Source organism: Grampus griseus (assembly GCF_964374135.1).
Source record: "Grampus griseus genome assembly, chromosome: 8".
In the NCBI taxonomy this organism is placed as follows: domain Eukaryota; kingdom Metazoa; phylum Chordata; class Mammalia; order Artiodactyla; family Delphinidae; genus Grampus; species Grampus griseus.
The window spans coordinates 58,828,309-58,854,639 of NC_139002.1; the positions used below are offsets into that span (position 1 = coordinate 58,828,309).

Sequence of the window (26,331 nt, forward strand, 5' to 3'; positions counted from 1 at the left end):
CAAAGCTTTCAGTTGTGAATCATTTCCTAACCTTCTGAGGGGCCTTGTAACAAAATCTGGCTGAATCTTTGCATTTAATGCTCGTTATGAAGCTGTTTTTCATGACTAAAATACGTTACAGAAATTTTAGTTTAGAAGGGAGAGAATTGTAATTTGTCCTGAAATCCTACAACTTAACCAGTATAAGTTTCCTCCTAGATGTTCCCTGTGTTTGCTGTTACTGCTTGATCTGCCAAGAACCCCGTGAATGCCAAAGAGCATCTTGTTTCTGGACCATTTTCCCCTGGTCCCACTGGCCAAAAAAACAAATGCAGCATTTCTGCTGTGTCTGTGTCAGAGAGCCCTGGTCTGGGAATATTTTCCTGGAATGTTATCCTGAAACAGCAGAAATGAACACACCTCTTAGGGTTCACACCTCTTCCAGACTGTGTGCTCAACACCTAAGCATGTGTTTTGTCACCCACTTGCTCCTATGAGGGGCAGGGGAAGAGCCTGGTCAAGAGGCCTGTATTCAAGTCCCCGGGCTGCCTCGATTACCTGTGCCCTTAGGGTCATCCCTTCACCCCTCTGGGCTTTCCTCTTCTTGTCTCTAAAGTGGGAACGAGAAGACAATACAAACTTCATAAGACCCAGGGGGATCAAATAAGATAATGTACAGATAAGCTGAAAATATTTTTGACTAGTGGATGTGCATCTGTAAGAAGAAAACTACCTGTACCAGACACGTCACATCGCATCTCACAGATGGGTCCATACCTAGTGCCACCAGGATTCCTCCAGAGAACGATGGGCCAGGACCATCTCTATTTGTTCAGTCAGCAAACTTACTGCCCCAGGCCACGTTCTGGGCATTGAGACATAAGTGACTCAGTTCCCATCCCTGTCACCAACGGGCTCACATCTGGTGGGGGTGATGTGGGAACAGCAGTTTCAAGCCAAGGTGCCTCTCCCAGGACAGGGAGATGACCAAGGGGCAGTAGGACCCCAGAGCAAGAGCCTCTGTCATTTCTCCCTCTCAAGCTTCAGGCAGGTAGAGGAGGTGGTACCCATGCCTGTACCACAGCCCCAGGGAAGAGCCTGGATCACCACTGGTGAGGTGCAGAGCCATGGAGCAGGGAGAGTCTCACGGACGTGGAAACTCTCCCCACTGTGATTCGCCCAAGTTCTCTCAGGAAGGTAACTGGGAGTAGAACCTAGAACCTGGCCTCCAGAAGACCAGGCCAGCAGCTCTCTGCAGAGCCTAAGTCCAGTTTTTAGAAAAGAGGGAATCGGGGGCCTGGATTCTTATCCCTGCTCTGCTGTGTGACCCTGGTCCCTCTCTGGCCCTCAGTCCATATGCACAGCAAGGGTGACACTTTTGACATTAGGGAAAAAACTCAGGCAGGCAGCCCCTGCGTACTGAACACCTGAGTAGCAACTATTGAAAACCTGGAGAGAACCGGAAGCTCAGAGCGTTTTTTTTTTAAATACATCTTTGTTGGAGTATAATTGCTCCACAATACCTGTTAGTTTCTGTTGCACAACAAAGCGAATCAGCCATATGCATACACATGTCCCCATATCAGAGTGGTTTTAAGCACAGGGTTCTATCCCTGCCCCCTCTGCTGCCCGGGACTGCAAAAACTAGAGGTGCAGCCTTCCCAGCTGGCACCCCTCTGAGCTCTTCCCCTGCTTGGCCTTTGCCAACCCTTTTCCCCACACTTGCCTCATTCCCTGTAATGCCCAGCCTGTCTCTGGCCTTCCAGACTTGCTCCTCCAGGAAGCATTCCCTCCATGTAAGTTAAGGTGTGCATGTGCTCCCTGAAGTGAGGCAGGCATGTGCTAGCAGATCTGACCCATGAAGAAAGGAAGGCTTAAGGGGAGTAAAGGGGTCAGTCCCAGGAGTTGAGTCATATAATTTCCTGAGCTCCTTTTCTGCATTCTCTAAGCAGTCTGAATTCACTGCAGTCCTGTGAGGTACTTGCCCCAGATGATGTAGCTGGTTTAACAGCCTCCCAGGATTCAAGTTCACCTCCCTCCTGCGGCCCTGCATGTCCCTCAGTTCAAAGGACACTAACCGCCCCCCAGGCTCAGGCCTAGGCACCCAGGGCCAGAATGGAAAAAGAGAAGCAGGGAGAGATTTAGTTTAGACAGAAAGCTAGAATCACCTACCCGATGGAGGCAGTGGGCACACTGCTGGAGCACAGCGGGTAATGCCCTGCAGCTCTGCCTAACTGGGAGCGCAGATTTGCTGACATTTTGTTTAAAAAAAAAAAAAAAGTATGACAAGAGTCACAATCCTGCTGTGCCAGCTGTGATGATCTCATATCACTCACCCTCTCTGAGCCTCAATTTTCTCATCTGTGAAAGAGACACCTACATCACAAGGTGGTTGGGAGGAACAAGATACTGGATAGAAGGCACAGGGCCTGACGCAGCTCAGTAACGGTGGCTACTGGAAGCTTTGGTCTTTCTGGCCGTGAATCCCAGGAGGCGGGAGAATGGCCTTGGCAGACCTAGGCAGCTGGTGACTCCTGGTGGCCGCTGGGAGCCAGGGCATGAGGGCCAGACCTTCAGCAGTCTTAGATTCAAAAGATCCTGGACTCCTAGAGTCTTTGACTGTTAGACTTGCTGAGTCCTCAAATAAGAGAATTTAGTCACTTATGAACATTCCCTGAGGCTTTCTCTGGCTGAGGCCTGATCCCAGGGAATACTTTGCTCCCATCCTGGCCTCTTCCAAGAGCTTCCTGACTGAGATGGAGGGAGGCAGACACAAACGGGGGTGGGGGTGGGGCACAGAGATGGAGGAGGCTCCTAGCCAGCCTGGCAGGTCAGGAGAGGCTCAGGGATCCTGAAGGACAAATTTGAATTAGGAGTTGGGAGGGAAGAACATTCTGGGCAGAGAGAAAATCACACACAAGACACATTCAGAGTAGCAACAAAGTGAAGATGCAGCTGAGGCCAGCAGGCCACATCCTGAGGGTAAGGAGTTTCTCTGCAGGCAGTGCAGAACTTCAAAGGGTTGGACGTATGACCACAACACCTTAGAAAGTCACTCTGGCCATGGCAAGGAGGGAACTAGGTGGAGACAGCAGGTCGAGGACAAGGTGGCCTGCAGTGGCAGCAGGAATGGAAAGGAGAGTTAGACGCAACAGCCCCACGCCTTGGTGCCCAAGAAGTGGGGTGTGAGGGGAAGAGACGCTTATGACAGGGATAGATGATGCCTAGGAGGCAGCTGGGTATGTCACCCATAGCTCAGGGGACAGCTGGGCCGAGGGCAGTGAGTGAGCTGGGATCAGCAGAGTGTAGATTTGGGTATTCAGCCAACACTTAAACAGCCTTTGTCACGTGCCAGGAACTTTACAAATACTGATGCATCGAGTCCTTCCAACAGTCTTTGAGGTAGATACTGCTATTTTTCCCATTTTACACAGGAGGAAACTATGGCACAAAGACATTAAGTAACTTGCTCAAAATCATTCTGCTACTAAATAGCAGAGCAGAGATTCAAACCCAGACAGTCTAGCTGCAGAGTCCTGGCTCTTAGCTCTCTCCTGCCCATCCTGGAAATAGTCTGCAAAACGCTGGGACTCAGGAGAGACACTGTAAGGTAATAAAGGAGGCTGAGAGTTCTAGAGTAAAGCCTTGAATCTCAACTGCGCGGACCCCCAGAGGTCAGCCCCTATCACTCAGGGACAGAAGTCCCCTTCAACACCTGGTGACTGGCAATGGCCGTCCCACTGACCCTCCTCCACGCCCCAGGTTGGGGAAGGGAATGGGAGTGCCCAGGTTCCACCCTATTGGGTCTGCCATGTACTCCAGATGCTTGTTGTGTGGCTTAAATCTGATGCTGATGTAAGCGAGGCCCAGGCCCAGCCCACGGATGTCCTCCCCGCCACACAAGGGGTCTGCCTCTGGAGCAAGAATGCGGCCCCGGTCTAAAGGCAGGCCTGTTGTACCGAGTACTTGACATCACTCTGGTTTTTCAGGATCCTTTCCACAGGGCCCCTCTCGGCTGTCTCCCCTGCTCCCTCCTCAGAATTCACACGGCCCCTCCTCAGCCTCGGTCTACTCTGGGTGTCTGAAACAGAAGGGCCCAAGGACCAGGACCAGCTTAGACCGAGGATGAAATTTCCACTGCTCCAAAAGCCACTGTCCTTTGCTGCCTCTGGCCCTTTCTTCATGCTGTCAGCACAGAAGGCGGGCCAGCTCTGCCCAGCTCTGTGCGGCGGGGGAGGAAAGGGAGCCCAGCCTGGGTCTCCCTGAGCCTCCACCCAAAGGCTTCCCTGTTCCCTGAATGCTGCAAAGAGGCAAGCAGACGCCAGTTTAAATGTAATTTTTTTCCACTTTTGCCAGAGATAAAAAAACAATACAGTAATCCCCCCCAACCCACACTTTGTTTTTAAACAAACAGGCCAGGTCCTGCCAGGCCTTCTTACCCACTAAATGCCACCCCCATCCCTGCACCCCTACTGGCCCTGGAGCCTCTGGGGCAGTGGGAAGCTGTCCTCCAGCTTCAGGCTTTGGACTAGAGCTCCAGCTCAGGCAGGGGAGTCGTGGCACTAGTGCCAGAGCACAACCTTCCTGGCTTGGTCCACGCTCACCACGTGGCTCCCAGAGTAGCACCAGGCCACGGCATTGACGGCAGCGCTGAGGAGAGGGAGAGGCAGGCTTCAGGGGGCGTCCACTGCTGGGCTCTGCCCCTCATTACTGGACCTGGGCATTTTGAAGCCCTCTCTGAGCCCATCTCCTCACCTGTAAAATGGGCTCAGAGGGCTGTGGTGAGAGCAGACCCAGGTGCACATGGGAAGACACCTTGTGAACTATGAAGGGCTCAGGTGGGGGGGCAGGGAATGGAAGGTACGGGACAAGGGCTGGGGGTTCCAGGATGCCCAGCATGTCAGGACCTGGAATCAGCTTAGCAGGACTGGGGCAGGGCCGGGGGTGGGGTACTGGGGCTGGGGTGGGCAGGTGGGTGGGCAGTGGCCGTGCTCACCAATGGGGTCCCCGAAGGCTACTCTCCAGTTTCCCAGTGTCTACATCCCAGATGTAAAGAGCTCCATCCCAGGAACCTGCCAGTGCGTAGCTTCTGTCTGGGCTGCAGGGGCCACAGCACAGCCAGAGAGAGGAGATTAGAGGTAAGGACAGAGACACAGACAGATGGGACACACTCAGGCATGGGTGCTGTGCTCTCATGGACACACCTGAACACAGCTTTGGTCCAGTCAGAACCGCACCTGAAGCCATCAGCCCTGAGAACAGACAGGGTCGGGTCAGGATGGAGGTGGCTCAGCCAGGAACTTACGGAGCTTCCTCTCTCCGGCAAGGGCTTGGCCACCTCACCAGGCCCTGATCCAGAGGGGCCTCCAGGGAGGGCCCCCCGCTGACGGGCCTTTTACAGGGGACAAGGCCCGGCTGCCACAGCCAAAGCCACAGGACCAGTGGGCACAAAGCAGGTACCTGAACACCTGGCGGACGTTGCTGACACGCAGGTCGATGACCTTGAGCGTGTCGTCTCGGGAACAGCTGAGCAGATGCAGCTGGTCGTGGCTGAGGCTCAGGGAGGTGACCCGGCCCTGCACAGGGATGACCTGGGTGCAGCGGGGTCCCCTGAGGAGCAGGGACAAAGGCGAGGATGAGCAGCAGCCACCCTGACAAGGTGCTCCTGACAGACTAACGAAGTCCAGAGGCCCCCCCTGGTCTCAGGCCACTAAGGCCAAGGCTGACAACTAACCTCCCCCTGCAGCCAGCCCCTTCTATCAGGAACTTACTAAACCCTTGGGTCACTAAAATAAGTGCTGGGGGTGGGGGCGGGGAAGCAATGCAAGTCTGTCTTTAAATATGTGAAAGAGAGTGCAAAGGGTTTCAAAAGGCAATCTCTGCAGATGAGTAAGAAGCAGCCTGAGGCAGGCCTGGCACTGGCTCTGGCACTGGTTCCAGCACTGGCTTTTATAAACCATTCAAGCCTAATGCTGGGCTCTTAGGCTCAGAAAACAATATAACTTTTGTTCCTTTTGACTAAAAAGTGGTGATTATATGGGAAAAAAGAGATTCTCCATCTTGGTTGGCAAGACCCAGGCAGGGTCCCTTGGTTGGACCGAGGGCCAATAAGAAGGAGACAGGTCTCCAAGGGCAGCTGAGCCTTCAAGGGGCCGAGCCCAGCACAGAGGCCACCAGAGCCTCGCTTCCCCAAGGTACCCTCAGCAGCTCCATGGCTAGAAAAAGGAAGAGAATACAGAAGCCCTGCCCCCACCTCCACTACCCACAGCCTGCGCCTATCACCTGCTGTCCCAGAAGCGGATCTTCTGGTCATTGTGACCACTAATGATGACATGGTCCCCACACACCACATCGTTACAGTAGGAAAGGACATTGATGGTCCTGGAACCTAGGGACCAAGGAGTAGAGCCCCAGCCTCAGAGAAGGGTTATCAGGAGCCAACCCACTGGATGTATGGAGAAGCTGAGGCCCAGAAGCCCCAGAGGTAAGGTGTCCTCCCAAAACTATAACCCAGGTCCCCTGTTTCCCAGCCCAAAGCCTGAGGTCACCTAGAAACCAGGGAAAGCATCATCGATGGGGGGACAGAAGAGGGGCCAAATGCCTGTAAATCTTGAAGCCACTCCCAGAGAGCAGGCTGAGGTCCCCCATAGCCTGGCAGGGTCCTGGCCATCGGGAAAGGGGAGGGTTGGGCCTCACAGTAGGCTCGGCCGAGGTCCCACTCCTTCACTGTCCGGTCCCGGCTCCCGGTCACCGCCTGATGCATCGTTAGCTTGAATTTGGCAGCTGTTACCTTGTCTGTGTGTCCAGATAGTGTCTCCTGCCACCATCCCAGATATGCATCAAGGGTATGGCCAAGACCCCATAACAAACCCCTCCAGGCCCAAGGCATGACCCCTGACCCCCAGGCTGCCTCCCCAGTCAGGCCTCACCTTGGACTGTGCCTCCCCAACCTTCCAAAGCTGGGCGGCCTTATTGTAAGTAGCTGCCAGTACCTGGGAGCCCTGGGGAGATAGGAGGGGAAAGGATAGGTCCTGAACCTGGGCCTGGCCAGAGGCAACTGCAGGCCAGAGAGCTAGGGTCAGGGCTGCCTCAGAGCTTCCCCCAGCCCAGGTCACCCAGGTAGGCAGGGGAGAATCGAGGCCCAGGGAGGAGGATTGTGTAGGAGCTCTAGGATACCCGTGATGTTCCCTCAGGCCCCAAAGCCCCCACCTGCCCAGTGTGGAAACTGGGGGAGGGACATCCTATGCCCCCCAGGTCCTCTCACCGAGGGGTCAAAGTCCACACTGGTGATGCTGCCGCCAGCTCCTTCAAGGGTCTGGTTGGCCTCCAGGCGCCCTGGGGGGACCAGGAGAAGGGACAAGTGAAGTGAAGTCACTAATCTCACGAAACAGAGGCGCCTGGACTGTGAGTGGGAAGATGAATCTCTCCTAAATTAGAGAACAGAAGTGCTGGGCCTGTTCTTGGGGGAGCGGCCAGGGTTGGGGGGTGGGTGGGGGGTCTAGCTGGAGGCTGCACCTTCCTGAACTGCCAGCAGAGGGCCCCGGGGGGCTGCAGGTCATCTCGCAGATGTCTGGAAAAGACCAGAGAGAAGGGACTGTCCCTAGGTCACACGGCAAGCCAGAGCCAGGCCAGCTGGAGACTCACCTCCTCCAGGAAGCCTCTGGGAGCCAGCTCTCACTCCCCAGTACACCCCCCGCTACAGAACACAGAGTAGATAGCTAACATCTGCCTCACGACTGAGTTCTGAGGGCTCAGTGGCACTAGAAGAGGAGGTGGCCTGGTGGGGGGGCCCAAGGGACCTGCTCCTCAAGGGCCTGTCCCTGTAGAACCTCGTGACATGGTGCCTCCACCACCCCAACAGGGACCATCTGAGCTCAGCCCTCCCCACCCCGCAGGCCTCGACTTCAGGAAGTGGGAGGCTCCGCCCTTCTTAGGAGCAGTGAGCCCAGAACTCTTGCTGCTGCCCACAAGAATGTCCCAGGTGAGGAAACGCAAAGACTCAAGACCCTTCCCACCAAGGAGCAAGCTGAAGGTGAGGCTGGCCTGTGGGCAGGGACCCTCACCTCCCACGACATTCCAGAGGAGGATGAGGCGGTCAGCCCCTCCAGTGGCCAGGAGGCTGCTACTGGGGCCAAAACGAACAGCATTGACCTCGGAGAGGTGGGCATCCTGTGGGGAAAAGGGGAGGTCGGTGCCCCTGGTCCTTGCCACACACACCTCTTTGCTCACGCGCACAGCTCTCTGTCACGCATTCTTGCACACATCAGGTCTCTGTTCGAACACTGAGTTTCAAACTCAGCCCCACCAGGGCTCATCACCTCTGACTGGACCCCTGCAGCAGCCTCCCGCCATGTTCCCAATACTCCACTACCTGGCCTCCTGGTCTCCCGGCCTCCTGTCTCTCCCTCATTATAAAATGCCGAAGGGCTCCCACCACAAGCTGTGGGAGGAAAACTCCTGCTCCCAGTGAGGGGCCCATCCTTGCTTCCCCAGCCTCCTTGGACCACTCCTGGGACCTGCACTCCCATATCGTACCCCATGCACTTGGCCCAGCTCCTCCTTACCAGCACATCCTGAGCTCGGGTAGGAAGTCGGGCGGCCACACACACAGGGATGCTCTGGTATCGCTGCTCAGGGGCTCCCCCAACTGAGTGGCCTCTCCTCTTCTTGAAACTGCAGGAGGGGGTCAGGAGGGCATTCAGCAAGGCCTCTGACACGGGAGCCTCGAGCTCTCCTGAAGCAGCAACAACAGGAAGCAGACACGGAAGGCAGCAGAACATGGCCAGGAGGTGCAGCAGGCACGGTCCCCACCAGCCTCTGACCCAGGAGTCAATGTGGAGACAGTAGGGGCACCAAGACAGGCACACAGGCAGGGCAGGGTTGGTGGTGGATGCAGAGAAACCTCGGAGCAGGGTTTCAGTCCTGGCCTGGCCACTGCTTGGCACTGTGACCCTGAACGAATCCCTGACATTTCTGAACCTCCATTTCCCAAATGAGTAGTAGCTCCTTTCTGGCCTCAGGCTGGAGCTTTTGGTCCCCTGTGATGACCCAGGATGAGGGCCAGAGCCTGGAAGATAGCCAGGCAGGGGCTGGGAATGAGGCCATGCACCCAGCTCCTGCCTCTGGGACTCAGCAGAGACTCACACACAGAGTGCTGGGCAACATACGGAAGGACACACTGAGACACATACACAGCCCAAGCCTGGGCTCCAGGAGCCTGACACACGCATCCAAGGGGCCCAGCACCTTCACACACATGTTGGTGCACACACACACTTACTCCAGAAGCCCCTTCACCACATCCACACAGCGGGACAACGTCAGGGAGGTGGCGGAGGCAGACCTGGGGCAGAATTGAGAGAGATGTGCTAAGGGACTGGCCGGTGGCTGTGCAGACAGCAGTCATTCATCCCTACACTCTTGAGCCTGGACAAGAACTTTGCTCCTCCAAGGCCAGGAGAGCACGATGACCCAGAGGAGTCCCAGGAAGATGGAGGAAGGGAGGGATTTGGAATGAAGTCTCCCAGTTTCACCATGATGGTTAAGACCTGCCTCACCACCCAAGTGCCCCCCAACAAAATTTCATGGGAGGCTGAGCTGGGGCCTATGGAAGGGGGTGAAGGTGCCCCCAGGCTGAGAAAGCACAAGGCTGGGAGCAGGGGCTGGGAAACCTAGATCCCAAAAATACCCAGGAGATCATGTGTCCTGAGATGACCTGGCCCGCCAGGGCTAAGGCTTTGGGGACTGCATCTCATGCCCCTCCCCAGGGTTCCTTCACTACCCTGAGGCCTGGACACCAGCGACCTGCAAGAGAAGGCTGCAGGGGCTTCCCTGGTGGTGCAGTGGTTAAGAATCCGCCTGCCAATGCAGGGGACACGGGTTCAAGCCCTGGTCTGGGAAGATCCCACATGCCGCAGAGCAACTAAGCCCGTGTGCCACAACTACCGAGCCTGCGCTCTAGAGCTCGTGAGCCACAACTACTGAGCCTGCGTGCCACAACTACTGAAGCCCGCGCACCTGGAGCCTGTGCTCCGCAACAAGAGAAGCCACCGCAATGAGAAGCCCACGCACCGCAACGAAGAGTAGCCCCCACTCGCCGCAACTAGAGAAAACCCACGCGCAGCAACGAAGACCCAATGCAGCCAAAAATAAATATTTTAAAAATTTAAAAAAATGAAAGGACTGGAGGAGAGCTTACAGGCTGGGGAATGCGGGGAGGGCAGTCTCAATGCCAGGCAAATCAAGACAGACGGGGCAGACTGGGGGTGAGGGGCATCCAAGGACTGAAGCCTCAATCAGGTCCCACCCATATGAGCTCCCATCTACACATGCTTCACAGGCATTCAGGTACGCTTACCTAAGCTTGTACACACATATGCTCTGACATCCCTGTGTATGCACACACATGCCTGTGACAGCTGAACCCTGGACCTTGCCAACAGGTTCCCTCCTGGTCACACCCTTTCACCAGCCTGACATCCCACCCCCAGAGCTCTGGTCCTGGTAAGGAGAAAAAGGGGGTGAGGACAGAGGTTGGGGTCCCGGAGGCGGCACTGACCCTAAGTGGCTCCAGGCACTGGAGGTCAGATCTGTCCTGGGGTCCAAGCTGTACCCCAGTCTCTTCTCAAGCCCCCTCTCAACCCAAGAGCTGGCCCAAGGTCCTAGAGGAAGACTCTGGGATGGGACCCAGCTCAGAGCTGTGGGACAGTGCTCACCTGAAGGGCCTCTTCCATTTCTCACCAGCCTCACTCTCCAGGAACGCTGGCTCAGCTGCCAGAGCCAGAGTGTCTGCTTCCTCTCTGATCCCATCGCCTAATGTGTCTGGGCTCCTGGGGGAGAGAATTAAGCTCAGAATGGCTAAGGGACCAGGCCAGCCCCTCCGCGCCACGGTGAGGATGTGCAGACCCAGAGATGAGGGTGTCCCCGTGGACGCACGTGTGGCAGGCACAGGTGCTGGCTCCTACGACCACACGTGTCTGCACGTGTCCTGGGCTCGTTCTGCCTGGGGGCCTCGGCACCGCGGCTGTGCACACTTGCAGTAAGGTGCACCGGTGGCCGCAGGCAGGTGGGGGCGGGGTAGAACTGTAGCGGCCACGGGGCAGAGCCCGCGGCAGAGCCTCGGCAGGCAGGTCTCAGGCGCATCCTCATTCTTACTCGCTTATGCTCACTGTCCGCTTGGCTGCCTTCTTCAGCTCCTGGGACACCCGCGCCTGTTTGGCCCTGGGACAGAAAAACCTCCTGAGAGTCGGGTCGCTCCCGTGCCCGGAAGGCGGGGCCGGCCCCTCCCCGGCAGGCCACGCCACCACTCACGTCCCCGAAGGGCGGGCCCAGCGCTCTCACCTCTCGCGGCGCTCGTTGCGCAGGTTGCGCTCGGCTGCGGCGCGCGCTTTGCGCCGCACCAGCCGATCCAGCAGGTCGCGTGCCTCCTCCTCGAGCCTGCGCAGAGCCGCCTCCTGGTGCCCGACGTGCACGCGCAGCGCCTCATAGGCCGCCCGCTGTGCCGCGTTCAGCGCGCGCCGCGCATGCACCTGTCCCTCCTCCTTCTCCCGCACCTCCTGCAGCTGCGCCACGCGGGCCTCCAGAGCTGCCAGCCTGGAGAACGCGGAGAACCTCCATCACCGCCCTGGGGAACCAGTCTTGGAGCTGGGACAAACTTGCCCCTGGCCACGCGGCCAGCCGGCCGGCTAAGCCACGTCTCCGACCAAGCCTTCGCAGTCCTGCAGTTCCTGGCCTCTGCGACCAGCCACAGGCCTGGGGGACGTTTGAGGACGTGGGAAAGCTGTCGGGCCCTTCCGGAGACCCGCGGGGTGACCCTGTCCCCTCCCCCTGGCAGTGATGGCCCCAAGCCTCCCCAAGGTGCGCGGGGGGGGGCCCCCTCTCGCACCGCCCGCGCCTCACCTGCTTTGCCGCTCCCCCAGCTGTGACTCCAGGGTGCCCAGGGCTGCGCTCTTCTCCACCACCTGGTAGGCCATCTGCAGCGGCGGAGGGGCCGGACAGGTAGGCATGGGTGCCTCTGGGCAGGGCCTCCAGCCCCTCTCTGGCCGAGAGGCTAGTAGGACGGGGTCTGCCTCTCCTCTCACCCGCCCCCTAGCTCAAGAGAAAGCTGAGGCGCAGACAGGCGTTGCACCAAGCACAGGAATGCACTGCTGTTTCAGGGATCAACGGAAGGGCCTTAGGCTCTGAAGCCTAACACCCGAGTTTCAATTCTGGCAGTGCCACTTATATTCTCTGTGACCCGGGGTAGTCATTTAACTGCTCTAAACCAGCTCTGTTTCTTCACCTGTCCAGTGGGAATGGTTGTGCTTACCTCACTGGGTAACACGGAATTACTATAAGGAACAGTATCTCAAATAATGATGATTGGTTCTATAGCACTTAAGTGTGCTAGGTCTTATTCCGAGCACTCTACAGTATTAACTCTTTTAATCCGGTAGGAACTGCCATTCTCCCCCATTTTACACATGAGGACATTGACACAGAGAGGTTCAGTGTCTTGCCCAAAGTCACACAGCAGAACTGAGATCTGAACCCAGGCCACCTAACATGCTCCAAGTAAAGCGCTGGGGTATAGGAAGGGTTCAAGGGATGTGTGTTCTTTTCCCCACCTCTCCAAGCCCTGGCCTACCCAAGCGTAGATCCCAGAGAGCAAGAAGGAGCTCTGAGCAGAGGCACACAGGCTAACAGGAATGGACTGTGGGAGCGCCAGGCCCAGACTGAATACCAGAGCTGCCCCCAGCCCCAGAGTGGGGGTGAGCGTCATCTCATCTGTCCCCCGCCCCACTGAACAGTCCTTCATCCGAGAGCCAAGAGCTGGGGAAACCACAGAACTGAGGGGTCAGTGGGTCCGGGGCACGAACCCATATCCCCTGCATCGGCAGGCGGACTCTCAACCACTGCGCCACCAGGGAAGCCCTGGAGATCATTTTTATTATTAAAATATATTACTCTGGGCTTCTGGGCTTCCCTGGTGGTGCAGTGGATGCAGGGGATACGGGTTCGTGCCCCGGTCCGGGAGGATTCCACATGCCGCGGAGCGGCTGGGCCCGTGGGCCATGGCCGCTGAGCCTGCGCGTCTGGAGCCTGTGCTCCACAACGGGAGAGGCCACAACAGTGAGAGGCCCGCGTACAGCCAAAAAAAAAAAAAAAAAAAAATCACTCTGAGTAGAGAATGGAGAATGGATGGGGGTGCCAAAAGAGGAGTGGTCCAGCAAGGAATGAGAGTAACTTGGACCAGGCAGACAGGGCACAAAAAATGGAAGTTGATGGATTTGGAGGCAGGATCCATGAGCTGGTGACTAGCTCAGGATGGAAGGCTGCTAGGGGTTAGAGGTGTCCCTGGGTTTCCAGCCTGGTGACTACCAGTGGAGGGGGGGATGATCTATCTCATTTATCACCTAGTCTACAAATATTCAGTAGCATGGACTGTGGAGACAGGCCCCAGGGATACAATGGAGGCAAACCAAAGGCATCCCAGTTCTCGGGGTTCTCACAGCCCAGAAGGGGGCTCAGATTTTGAGAATCACCTCTCAAATGTAGAGTTGCAACTACAACAGGGGCTCTGAGGGAGAGGCTACCACTAGGTTCATAGCCCCAAATACACATTAGTTGAGCAAGGGACTTGGCATGTGGTAACTAGGTAGGTGCTTACTGGCCCCTCAGCCTCCTCCAGTGGACTGGAAGCTCCATGGGGCCAGGTCCTGTTTACTGCTGCATTGCCTATGCCTTGGATATAGTGACTGTCAATAAATATTTGTTGAAAGAATGAATGGAGATCACAGAAAGGGGATTTGTGCGGGAGAGAGTTCAAATCCTGGCTCCAGCTCTCTAAGCTTTCGTTTCCTCTGAAATATAAAGTTGCAGAGGATTAGCTGAAGTAACGCTTAGCCCAGCGTTCTCAACGTGGTGTTGGCCATATAATCACAGGGGCGATGGTTAGTCTGATTTTAGGTGTGAAGTCCAAAAAGCAGCTGAGCAAGAGAGTCTGGAGCTCATAAGAGAAGGCTGAGCTAGAGATGGGTCTGGGAGTTAGCAAACAGAAAGTCCTTAGGAGTCAGTTAACCCACCCAAGCTCCAAAGAACACCCACATCTGAAGGGAGGGAGTTAAAAAGGAGGGAAAGTAGCCAGAGAAGGAAGTTCAGAAGTAACAGCTACATAAGTGAGAGGAAAACCAGGAGAGTGTGGTGAACCAGAAGCCAAGAGACACCATGGTGCAGGGGCGGGGGGAAGCAGTGGCAGGTGGAGCTAGCACACCCTGCCATGGAGATGGACCACCTTACTTTTGGTCTGCAAATGTGTATTGAGTGTCAGCTGGTACTGGGCCCTGAGGTTTGCAGGGCAAGTGGTGAGCAGAGCAGGCTGGACCATCCAGAAGGGGGAACAGAGGCTGCCTGTTTCCTGCATCCCTCACACACCCCTCCCTGAGCTCTCACTGCACTTCCTCCCGCTGCTGTTGGAGCCCACTTCATCCTGGGCTGCCAGGGCCAAGCTAGAGAGCACTCTGACCCCTGTCTGGCCTCAAGGCACTGGACTTTGGAATCTCCCTCACTTGCTGACTCCCTTGGATGACATGTCCCAGCCCCAGAGTCCTGGATCCTGGGCCCACCCCGTTCTCTCTCAGCCCCCTGCCCAGCCTACCTCTCCACACAGCAGCCGGAGCCCCTCCTCTTCCTCTTGCCACTTCACCCTCAGAGCTGCTGGTGATGGGACTCCGTCTGAGTCAGGCTCTGACTCCTCCTCCCTGTCAACCAATCAGAGACCGGTGTTCATTGTCCCTCCATTCAGCCAGAGGATACACACGAACAGTCTGAAACCAGAGCCGTGAACTTTTTCCTGAGGAAGGTGGGAGCCAGAAAGTCAGTACAGGAAAGAGCAAGTCTCCAGAAACTAGAGCCGCCCGGGAACGTCTGCTCTTGGATTCCCCCAGGCCTGGAGTTCCCAGGCCAGGACCCCCCTCAAGAAGCACCTCCCAACTCTGAGCCCCAACCCATTCCTGGTTCTCATCTTCGCTCCCTCTTTGGAATAGGTGGCATTGTGCCCTTTCTGTAGGCATCAGGTGGCAAACAGAAAAAGACAGAGGTGTGTGGGCGTGGGAGGACAAATGCAGAGAGACGGACATTCTGAGCAGCTGGCCCGGGGGGAAGGCTGGAGAGCCTGCCTCCCCCTCCCCTGGGCAGCAGCCAAGGGCCAATGAGGTGCCTGGGAGAGAATGAACCCCGAATAGCCACTGGGGGCAGGGCCCAGGCACAGGAAGCCCATTGTGACCACAAATACAAACACTCACCAGCCGCCCTGGTGGAGAGCCCGAGTGACATCGGTGGGCTCTGGCTGCAGCTTGTCTGAGAACTGGGCCAGCAGCTCCGCTTTCTCTAGGAGACGGTTATCTGTGGGTGCAAAAAGGTGAGCCTGGAGCACAGACAGACTCTTTCCAGGAGACTCTAGGCATACAAGTTACCTCTCTGGCTGGGAGGGCTGCAGGAGCCGAGGGATGCAGAATGGGGAGCTACTGGCAGGCTGGGCTCTGCCCTTGCCTGAGGGGTGTCTGTGCAGCTCCATCAGGACCTCCAGCCCTTGCACACCCTCTAAGAGCATAGCCCCCAGGCCCTCCCAGGAGAAGACTTGCTCTCCCAGGGACACAGAAGGACGACCACTGCAGGGGAAGGAGATGGCTGGGTACTGCCTGCTGAGGTTCTCAAGGGAAGGAAGGGGCCAGGGGTTGATACCCAGGGCGGGGCCTGTCCCCAGAGAGCGATGAAACAAACTGAGCTCCACTAGCCTGTGGTCTTTGGCAAGATACTTCCCTTCCAGGGGCTCTTTCTGGGCTAAAAAACAACCCTGACTTCCCCAGGGTTGGTGTAAGTCTTCCCCAAGGCCAGAACAGAAAGTCCTTGAGTTTGGTAGTTTCTGCTACAGACCCTGTAATACAGCCTCTCCACCCCCACCCATGGTCACTTCCTCTTTTCTCACCAGGCCCAGGTAGGGTAGAGATGGTAAGCCCAGGCCTAACTCCTCAGCTCCTTTCCCTATTCCTGTCCGCTACCAGTCACCTAGGTCACCTAGGTCGGTCACCTAGGTTGCTGGCCTTGTTCTCACACAAAACCCCACCCCAACCCTCAGGGAATTGCTCTGCCCCACCCTCACCCCCAGCAAATCTAAAGAAGATGCCATTTTGTCCAGTTTATGAGTGAGAAATAGGAGGCTTAGGGGTATGACCTGCCCAAGACCACAGAGAAGACTGGACTTCCAGTGTCTCTGAGTTCAGCCCTCCAGGATCACTCCAGTCCCACAGATGTGCAGCTCCCAGGGGATGGGGGTGACTCCCTCAAATTGGACTGTTCCATTGTCCATCAGAGCAGTGGAGAAGTGAGGCTGCCTAGAGGCAGGGGGCTGGCCTCATATACCTGAACGGAGAGGACCTGCAGCCCAGAAGGCTGCAAAGAAATCTCCCAGGACAAGAGCAACAAATTCAGTTGTGGGGCTGTGGGGAGATGGTTAAGCAGCAGCCAAGATTAGGACCAGTGATGGAGCTGGAGGGACTGTGATTAGACTTTTAACCCCCAAACATACAATCTCAGATGACCAGAGGTGCTACACACAGGTGCACACCTGTTCATTCTGGCTCGAACTGCCATACCCCTTCCTGACCAGCTCCGCAGAAACACTATGAGAATCTGACTTCCCCAGGCTCAGCCACCTCCCTCCGCAGCCTGAATTCCCCTGCTTCTCCCTCAGGCTGGGGTTGGTTGGGCACAGAGATGCTCCAAAAACCTGAGCCAGGATCACCTATCAGTGGCAGAGCCTCAGACTCTGAACTGCCTCCCTAGAGATTCAGAGTTTAAAAGTAGCTGCTCTGGACAGCCCCGAGATCTTTCACTGTGCTTATGGGGACCAAATGGACTGACCAGGCTCTACCCCGGGGACGGCCCAAGAAGGCTAAGTCTAAAAGACCCTAAAAATCCAACATTCGCTTATGAAGCCGTGCACAGGAAGCCCAGCCGCTGGAAGGCAGAGCCAGGCCCAGAGGGGCGAGCAATAGCAGGGGCACTAGGAGGGAGCTCCGTCCCGGAGGGGGCTCTGAGCAGAGCCTGGACGGGAAAGGGCAGGAACGCTGGCTAGTCGGAGATAGCGCGTAAGAGACAGCGAGTCCAGCAAGCCCCAGGCTTCGGAGGCGAAAAGGCGTCGGGGCACTTGGGTCACAGACGGAGGGGCCAGACAAATGCTTCCCCGCGCCGGAGCCCTATGCCCTCGACGGCCCCGGGACGCACTGCACTCACAGGCCGGCACCAGCTCCAGGAAGAGGGCCTTTTGCGTTCGGTCTCGCTGTCGAAGCTGCCGCACGATGTGGCGTTTCCAGCGGGCGGCGGGGACGCCGGGGTCGCTGGGCCCCGCCATGGCCGCCCTCTCCCGCCTGCACCGCGCGCTCCCCCCGCCCAAGGAGGCGCGGCCGGGCAGGGGCGGGGCTCCAAGGGGACTCCGTGACGTCAGGGGGCGGGCAGCGGCGGGGAATCCCCGGATTGTACTAAGAGTGGTCTTGGGGGGGAGAACGGAACGAAAATGTGGGGGGGAACCGCCCCAGGCTCTAGACCACCCGGATCCCACAAAAACTCTCACATGAGTGGGGTCTCCTATCGCTGTCGGGGCAGAGAGCGAGGAGCGAGGTCGGAGCCTCCGGGGCGGCTTCCCCCTCGCCTGTTGGCGCGCTCCGCAGGCGGGGCCTCCGGAGCCTGTGTTCCTTAACCCCACCGCGCCCCGACTGAAGTCAACAGTAACAGACACTCTGGACCAGGCGGCTCTCTAAACCGGGCACCTGGAGACCCCCCCCCTCACACCCGGACCCTGCCCTCGAGTCCTTCAAGATCGGTGAGGGGAGACGACACAGACACAAGGCAGACAATGTATGACAGCGAGATAAGAAAGCACGGAAGAGGAAGGGACTGAAGGGAGGAGGCCCTGCTTTGCGGAGGTGATGGCACTGAGTTGGGTCGTAAGGGAGGCAATAGGCATTGGCCAGGAGGAGAGAGAAACGGATTCCAGGCAGCTGGAAGAACAAATGCAGAGGTTCGAGGGCATAAAAACTTCCAGCAGATTCGAGCCTGGAAGGACGGGAGGCAGAACTGCCCTTGTGGGGAGCAAGGTTTTAGGGTCCAGTTCGTCGCAGAAAATTTAGGACCTTGAGAGTGAAGGAGTGCAGCTGATTTCATCCAGCAAACCCCTGGCCTAGAGGGGAGAAAAGGCTTGCCTGAGATTGCACAGGAGTGGATGGCTGAGCTGGCCTGCAACCCAGTATCAGCAACCCTGACAGGGCTCAACCGATCACTCTATTTGGGCGGCCTCTGGAAGAGCAGCAGCATCTCTTACAGGTACACTTGACAGTGAATCGTGGGTTTGCAGGGAACTGTGACAAAACTGCCTCCAGCAAGACCCCTGTGCAGAGCTGCAGACAGGATGGTGTGACGAATGAAAGGAGAGATTCGCTGGAGCCATACAAGCCATGGAGGTGACAGGTTTGTTGAAATGCAGATGGGGATGGGTCACAGGTCTTGGAAAGCTGTAAATGCCAGTGACACCGCAGGAGCGTGTACCCTGCTCTGCTCTGAAACCACAATGAGTTGAGCTCAGTACCCCCTGTGCCACTGTCTTTGACCCTCATTTCCTTTGCACATGCTATGTCTGCTGTTTGGAACATCTTTCCCTCTAGTGGGCCTGGCTCCTACTCATAGGTCACCTCCTCCAGAAAAACTTTGTTGCACCTGCACTGAGTTAAGCCTTCTCTGACCTCAGCCCCAGCCCAAGCCTAGCCTGTCTATTGAAGGAGTGGGTGGTGGGTGTTAACATTAACTAGAAGGTGTGCCCAGGAGAAGGGCATGGTACCCACTGGAGGCTCAGGGCCAGTTGACGACAGTGATAAATTCCCTTTAGGACTGACTGACTTGCAGGTGCCTGGGGACACCATCATAGGAGCTTAGGTTGTGCACATTGAAGGGTATGTTATTGCTGTGAGGCACAGAGGCGTTATTTCTCTCAGTTGGAGAGTCATATTGGGATGAGGGTTTCCTAACCCTTTTCTGACTCACAAAACACTCCTAGGAAATTTAAAATAATTTTGTCATTTTTCGATAGTATATGATAAAGAAGTATTTGATTTTGGCTAAAAATATTTATTTTTTATCTTTAGAATATGAAAAGTTGGGACTTCCCTGGTAGCGCAGTGGTTAGGAATCCGCCTGCCAATGCAGGGGACACAGGTTCGAGCCCTGGTCCGGGAAGATCCCATGTGCCGTGGAGCAACTAAGCCCATGCGCCACGGAGCAACTAAGCCCATGCGCCACAACTACTGAGCCTGCGCTCTGGAGCCCGCGAGCCACAACTACTGAGTCCATGCACCACAACTACTGAAGCCGACGCACCTAGAGCCTGTGCTCCGCAACAAGAGAAGCCTCCACAATGAGAAGTCCCCGCAGCCCAACGAAGAGTAGCCCCCACTCGCCGCAACTAGAGAAAGCCCACGTGCAGCAATGAAGACCCAACGCAGCCAAATAAATAAATTTATAAAAGAAAAAATATGAAAAGTTGTATTATAAAATTCACTTTTTAAAATTTTAGGTAATATTCATAATATATGAAGGCAAATTTCTTTTTTTTTAATTTATTTTTTAATTTTTGGCTGCCTTGGGTCTTCATTGCTGCACGCAGGCTTTCTCTAGTTGCGGCGAGCATTGCGGTGCACAGGCTTCTCATTGCGGTGGCTTCTCTTGTTGCAGAGCACAGCCTCCAGGATCGTGGGCTTCAGTAGTTGCAGCACATGGGCTCAGTAGTTGTGGCTTGCAGGCTCCAGAGCGCAGGCTCAGTTGCTCCACAGCATGTGGGTCTTCCCAGACTAGGGCTCGAACCCGTGTCCCCTGCACTGGCAGGCGGATTCTTAACCACTGCACCACGAGGGAAGCCCTAAAGACCTACTGTTTTTAGAATGTAGTTTGAAACTTGCACCTGGGTTAGGCATCTCCCAGCAGGCAAAGTGATTATTTAAAAGCCTAAATCAGTTCTTGTTACTCTTCTTAAAACCCTTCTAAGGCTTTTCAGCATATTCAAAGCAAATCCCTAAACCTTTTCTGTGGCCTTCAAGGCCCTGCTTGGTCTGGCTCCTGCTCACATGTCTGACCTTACCTCTTTCTACTCTTTGATAAAACCTTATTCACAGCACTGAAATCACTGCCAAACTCAGTCCTACTGTGGAACCTTTGCCCTGGCTATTTCCTATTCCTGGTGCTCTTCCTCCTGAACTTTTAGGGACTGACTCCTGCCCACAAGTCAGATTTCAGAAGGCCTTCCCTGTTCACCCAATCTGAAATAGCTCCCATCCCAATTAATGTCTACAAATCATCCAGTTGTTGTTCCTTTCGGAGCACTTATCACTCTCAGAAAGGATCATGTTTCTGTGTTTGTTTTGTTGTGTATGGCCTATCTCTCCGATCAGGCTGGAAGCTTCAGCAGAGCTAGGACCAAGTCAGCCTTGATCCCAGCTCTGTCTTCAAACACCTAGAACAGGGCCTGGCATCAACTGACTAGGTGATCAGTAAATATTTACTGCTGTTGCTGTTATCAAAAATATACAAAAACAAGGACTTCCCTGGTGACACAGTGGTTAAGAATCCACGTGCCAATGCAGGGGACACGGGTTTGAGCCCTGGTCTGGGAAGATCCCACATGCCGCGGAGCAGCTAAGCCCATGCGCCACAACAACTGAGCCTGCGCTCTAGAGCCCGCGAGCCACAACTACTGAAGCCCGCGTGCCTAGAGCCCATGCTCTGCAGCAAGACAAGCCACCTCAATGAGAAGCCCGCACACTGCAATGAAGAGCCAATGCAACCAAAAATAAAATTAAAAAAAAATATATATATATATATATACACACACACACACACAAAAACAGCTCTCATGACTCAGTACTTAGAAGTTTTGAATTCAAAATTGTAACCATTTTTAACTGAAAAATAAATCACATGCCCGTAGCCAAAAATTCAAATAGTATAAGAGTGAGCCTCTTCACTTCACACCTTCATATTGGTTAGCATAGGACAGCCTATTCAGTGGTCTTTTGGTTATCTATTACTTAATACAACTATTTCTTAATAGCTCTCATGATTCTGAGTGTTGCCTGAGCTCAGATGATTCTTGCTTTGAGTCTCTTACATGGTCGTAGTCACAACCAGGACTGGAATCATATGAAGACTCAGCCGGGTTGGTCGCTAATAATGGCTCACTTATTTAGCCAGCAGGAGATGCTGGCTGTTGGCTGGAAGGTGGATTCGAGCTGAAAACCTGAAAACGAAAGCCCTACATGTGGCCCCACCACATAACTTAGGTTTCTCAGAGCACAGTGGCTAGATTCTGAGAGGATGCATCCCAAAACAAGCATTCCAACAGACAGCAAGAAAGCTACTGGTCTCTTAAGCCTTGACCCCAGAAGCTTACACAGCATCACTTTCTCTGCATTCTACTGGCCGAAGCAGTCCCAGTCCAGGCCAGATTCAAGGACAGAGACCCCAGCTTTCAGTGAAAGGATCGTCAAAGAATTTCTGGCCATCTTTAATCCACTATATGTGGTACCAAATAAACCTTCAAATCTCAGTGGCTTAAAACACAAAAATGTATGTCTCCCTCACATTCCAGTGTGGGGTAGACCATGTGGTGTACTATTCTCCTTCAACAGTGACTCAGATCCAAGCTGCTTCCTCCCAGCATCTCCATCATCTCAGAGTTCTTTGATCCCAACTGTTCGGATGGGAGAGAGGTTAGGGGTGGGGGTGGGGGGGAACATTCACACTGATACTTAATTGCCTTGGACCTGAAGTGACACATTCTTCTGCCCACCTCCTCGTTGGTGAGATCACATCTACTAGGAAGGCTGGAAAATGTAGTCTCCCCTGTTCCCTGGAAGAGAAAAATCGGTGTGAACGCATCATTATTGCTGATACACACCAATGTCCCAGTCTCCTTCTCTAGAAGTATCACCATGAACAATTTAGTGTGTATCCTTTCAGAAATATTTATATATATACGAGACTATAAACACACATGTAGCATTTACACGCTGTTCCACATTTGCTTCTTTATGTAACTATATTTTCAATGTCTTGCAGAACTTTGCATATCAGACTACATAGATCTACATCATTCCTTTTTTTTTTTTTAGTTTCACATCATCTTTATTATTGCTTAAAAAAAATTAAACAATGACTATCAAAATCTTTTTTTACTTTCAGGAAATTTGAGGATTTTTTTTGAATTTTAGAATTTTATTTTTTTATACAGCAGGTTCTTATTAGTTATATATTTTATACATATTAGTATATATATGTCAATCCCAATCTCCCAATTCATCACACCACCACCACCCAGCCCCGCTTTCCCCCCTTGGTGTCCATACATTTGTTCTCTACATCTGTGCCTCTGTTTCTGCCCTGCAAACCGGTTCATCTGTACCATTTTTCTAGGTTCCACATATATGCGTTAATATACAATATTTGTTTTTCTCTTTCTGACTTACTTCACTCTGTATGACAGTCTCTAGATCCATCCACGTCTCTACAAATGACCCAATTTCATTCCTTTTTATGGCTGAGTAATATTGCATTGTATATATGTGCCACATCTTCTTTATCCATTCGTCTGTCGATAGGCATTTAGATTGCTTCCATGACCTGGCTATGTAAATAGTACTGCAATGAACATTGGGGTGCATGTGTCTTTTTGAATTATGGTTTTCTCTGGGTATATGCCCAGTAGTGGGATTGCTAGGTCATATGGTAATTCTAGTTTTAGTTTTTTGTTTGTTTTGTTTTGTTTTGTTTTTGCGATACGCAGGCCTCTCACTGTTGTGGCCTCTCCCGTTGCAGAGCACAGGCTCCAGACGCACAGGCTCAGTGGCCATGGCTCATGGGAATAGCCACTCCATGGCACGTGGGATCTTCCCAGACTGGGGCACGAACCCGTGTCCCCTGCATCAGCAGGTGGCCTCTCAACCACTGCGCCACCAGGGAAGCCCTGAATGGCTATAATTTTAAAAAAATTGTTTTAATAGAAAATAATACGCATTGGCAAGGATGTTAAGAAATTGGATGGATTGGGAGATATGGATGGACATATATACACTATTGATACTATGTATAAAACAGATAACTAATGAGAACCTACTGTATAGCACAGGAAACTCTACTCAGTGCTCTGTGGTGACCTAAATGAGAAGGAAATCCAAAAAAAGGGATATATGTATACATATAGCTGATTCACTTTGCTGTACAGTAGAAACTAACACAGCATTGTAAAGCAACTGTACCCAATAAAGTTAATTTAAAAAAAAAAAGAAAGAAAGAAATTGGAACAACCTTTGGGCATTGCTAGTGGGAATGTAAAATGGTACAGCTGCTGTGGAAAAGTTTGATGGTTTCTCAAAAGGTTAAACATGTAAACTACTGTATGACCCAGCAATTCCACTGCTAGATTTACTGAAGGCAAGGACTCAAAGAGATAGTTGTATGCCCATTTCATAGTAACATTATTCATAATAGACAAAAGGTGGAGACAATTGGTGTCCATCAACAGATGAATGGATAAACAAAATGTGGTTTATACCTACAATGGAATGTTATTCAGCCATAAAAAGGAATGAAGTTCTGATACACGCTACAACTTGTATGAACCTTGAAAACTTATACTACGTGAAATAAGTCAGATACCAAAGGACAAATATTTTATGATTCCACTTATATAAAATATATAGAATACTCAAATTCATGGAGACAATGTAGATTAGAGGTTACTGGGGCTGTGTAGAGGAAATAGGTAGTTATTACATAATGTTTTCAAAATTTGTTTGAGATGATGAAACAGTTTTGGAAATAGTGGTGATGGCTGTGCAACATTGTGAATGTAATTAATGCCACTGAATTACTGTACACTTAAAAATGGTTAAAGTGGTAATTTTTATGTTATATACACAAAGTAAAAAGAGAAAACAGATAGAGAGATTAGTATACACAAAGTGAAAGGACACTATATACAAAGTAAAAAGACACTATACACAAAGTAAAAAGAGAGGCAGATAGAGAGATGGATGAGGAGAAAATACTTGCGACATGTATAACAAATTAGTAAAATCCAGAAGATATAAAGAACTTCCACAAGTCAACTAAAGAACAGAAAACCCAGTATAAAAACGGGCAATGACTTTTATCAGAAGAAGAAAAACAAATGGTCCACAAAAAATAAAACTATGCAAAACTAGTGAAATGTAAGTTAAAGTATGACTGAGAGGTCAAGTTTCACTCATCAGACTGGTAAAAATTAAGAAATTTATTAATATTTAGAGGTGAGGGGAAATGGAACCATCATTCCTGCTGGTGGGAACGTAAACAGGGCTAACCTCTTGGGAAGGCACTTTGGTCATACTACACACACACACATTCAAACACACCCTTGGCCCCAGCAGTTGCACTCCAGTATATGACAGGATGAATGGTTACATATATGGTATATCCACAAGGTGGAATTCAATGCAATCCAAAGAAGAAGCTGGATCTGTGTGTCCTAACATGGAAATATATGTCTGAAATACTTCATAATACTTTTTAGACTTCCCTGGAGGTCCAATGGTTAGGACTCTGCGCTTCCACCACAGGCGGCCCGGGTTTGATCCCTGGTCAGGGAACTAAGATCCTGCAAGTCTCGAGGCTTGCCCAAAAATAAATAAAATAACAGTAATCATAATACTTTTTAAAATCCAACAGGTTTATTTTTTGTTTCTAATGTTTATGTTTTGTTTCTAAATGATGAGATTAAATGTTCAGACTGCTGTTTGCAAGCAGTTTTCACAAATGATACCGGGGAGAGTGGGCTGGCTTTATTCTCGGAACATGAAAAGCCAAATGAAGTATGATCATCACGTCCACTTTTTTTTTCTTTTTTCTAGCTGTAGCTTTGCAGTCTTATTGACATCTGGATGTGCCGTGTATACATTTTGATTGGATAAATGCAAGAATCTGGCAACAATCATCTTTAGACAAATTTATAGGTTTATTTTTATGCTTCTCTTTAAATAGTTGTTTATGTCTATAACCAATGGACCACCAAAGATTATAAATTAAATAATATAGAACTAAAAATTAAACAGTCTAAAAGCATGAAATGGTCAAAATGCTTGGGGTTTGAGGGAAGTGAGTTCATCTGTAGCTAAAGGGGTCCTGGGACCCCCAACCTTCCCTACACACCACGTGCACGCACTGTTGACTATTGCATTAAAGTGAAAACAGTGTTTGGAATGGGATGAACTGAAACTACACCCACCAAGGAGAGAAACTTGTGATTTGGGCATCATTCAATATGGGCGAATGTGCACAATGCTTTGAAATGGGCAGGAAAGATGACCTCTTCTCATTTTCCAAAAAGGCAGGTCAAAGTTATATGAATAAGAGGAATAGAAAATTCTTTGGTAGATGAGATGTGGCAGAGGTGGGGTGGAATAAAGTGGCAAGAGGGTCCTTCACAAAGAACTTAAATCCTCAAGATGTTGAAGTATATTTGGTTTTAGCCGTGTTCAAGAGAAAACCAAGCACAGCCCAAGAGGAAGCTTCTTCCCACAGTACTCACCTCCCTCTGGGCAGCAGGCAGGCCACAGCTCAACCCTATGCAAAGCCACCAGGCTCAGCGAAAATAGGTGGCTATGAAATTCCCAAGGCACTAGCAGGGACTAGGGACTGGATGAGCTGGTGACACAACTGGAAGAGCTTCTAGGGAGGAGACCATGAGAGATGAGGGGGAGACAGGTGGGATCGCCTCTGCAGCCTCCTTTGTGAGGCCCCAGCCATTATCAAGGGCTCGGGGGCGGTGGGGGCAGAAAGGGGCAGAGTAATTGAGACCCGCTTTTCACTTACAGCCCATCATTCCTTCCAACTTTCTACAGTTTTAGGCTGCTGACCTATGTGAAAAGCAGCTGATCCAGTGTGATGCCGTTTGAGGACAGTGAGTGAAGAGGTACCTGACCCAGGTGAGGAGTGTCCCACCATCTCATGGTCAGAGGTCGTCAGTGCCTAGTTCTTACTTGGAACACAGCAGTGAAGAGTGGTTGCCAAAAGAAAAAAAAAAAAAGATTCAGTATTAAATACACTGAGTTTGGGCTTCCCTGGTGGCGCAGTGGTTAAGAATCCACCTGCCAATGCAGGAGACACGGTTTCGAGCCCTGGTCCAGGAAGATCCCACATGCCGCGGAGCAACTAAGCCCGTGCGCTACAACTACTGAGCCTACGCTCTGGAGCCCGCGAGCCACAGCTACTGAAGCCCGTGCGCCTAGAGCCTGTGCT

General features: G+C 52.7%; 1 protein-coding gene across 1 annotated transcript; it reads right to left on the bottom strand.

The window, feature by feature from the left end:
* Positions 1-4,361: 4,361 nt before the first annotated feature.
* Positions 4,362-17,368, bottom strand: ATG16L2 (autophagy related 16 like 2; the record flags this gene model as incomplete). The annotated part of the gene is made up of 18 exons (XM_082660229.1): positions 4,362-4,629; positions 4,976-5,077; positions 5,184-5,231; positions 5,440-5,589; positions 6,262-6,367; positions 6,676-6,796; positions 6,909-6,980; positions 7,244-7,314; positions 8,043-8,148; positions 8,544-8,652; positions 9,260-9,322; positions 10,695-10,808; positions 11,134-11,199; positions 11,320-11,571; positions 11,878-11,951; positions 14,615-14,717; positions 15,261-15,360; positions 17,251-17,368. 18 exons carry the CDS (start codon positions 17,366-17,368, stop codon positions 4,542-4,544), a joined length of 1,863 nt encoding a protein of 620 aa, XP_082516355.1. The 3' UTR covers positions 4,362-4,541.
* Positions 17,369-26,331: the final 8,963 nt, after the last annotated feature.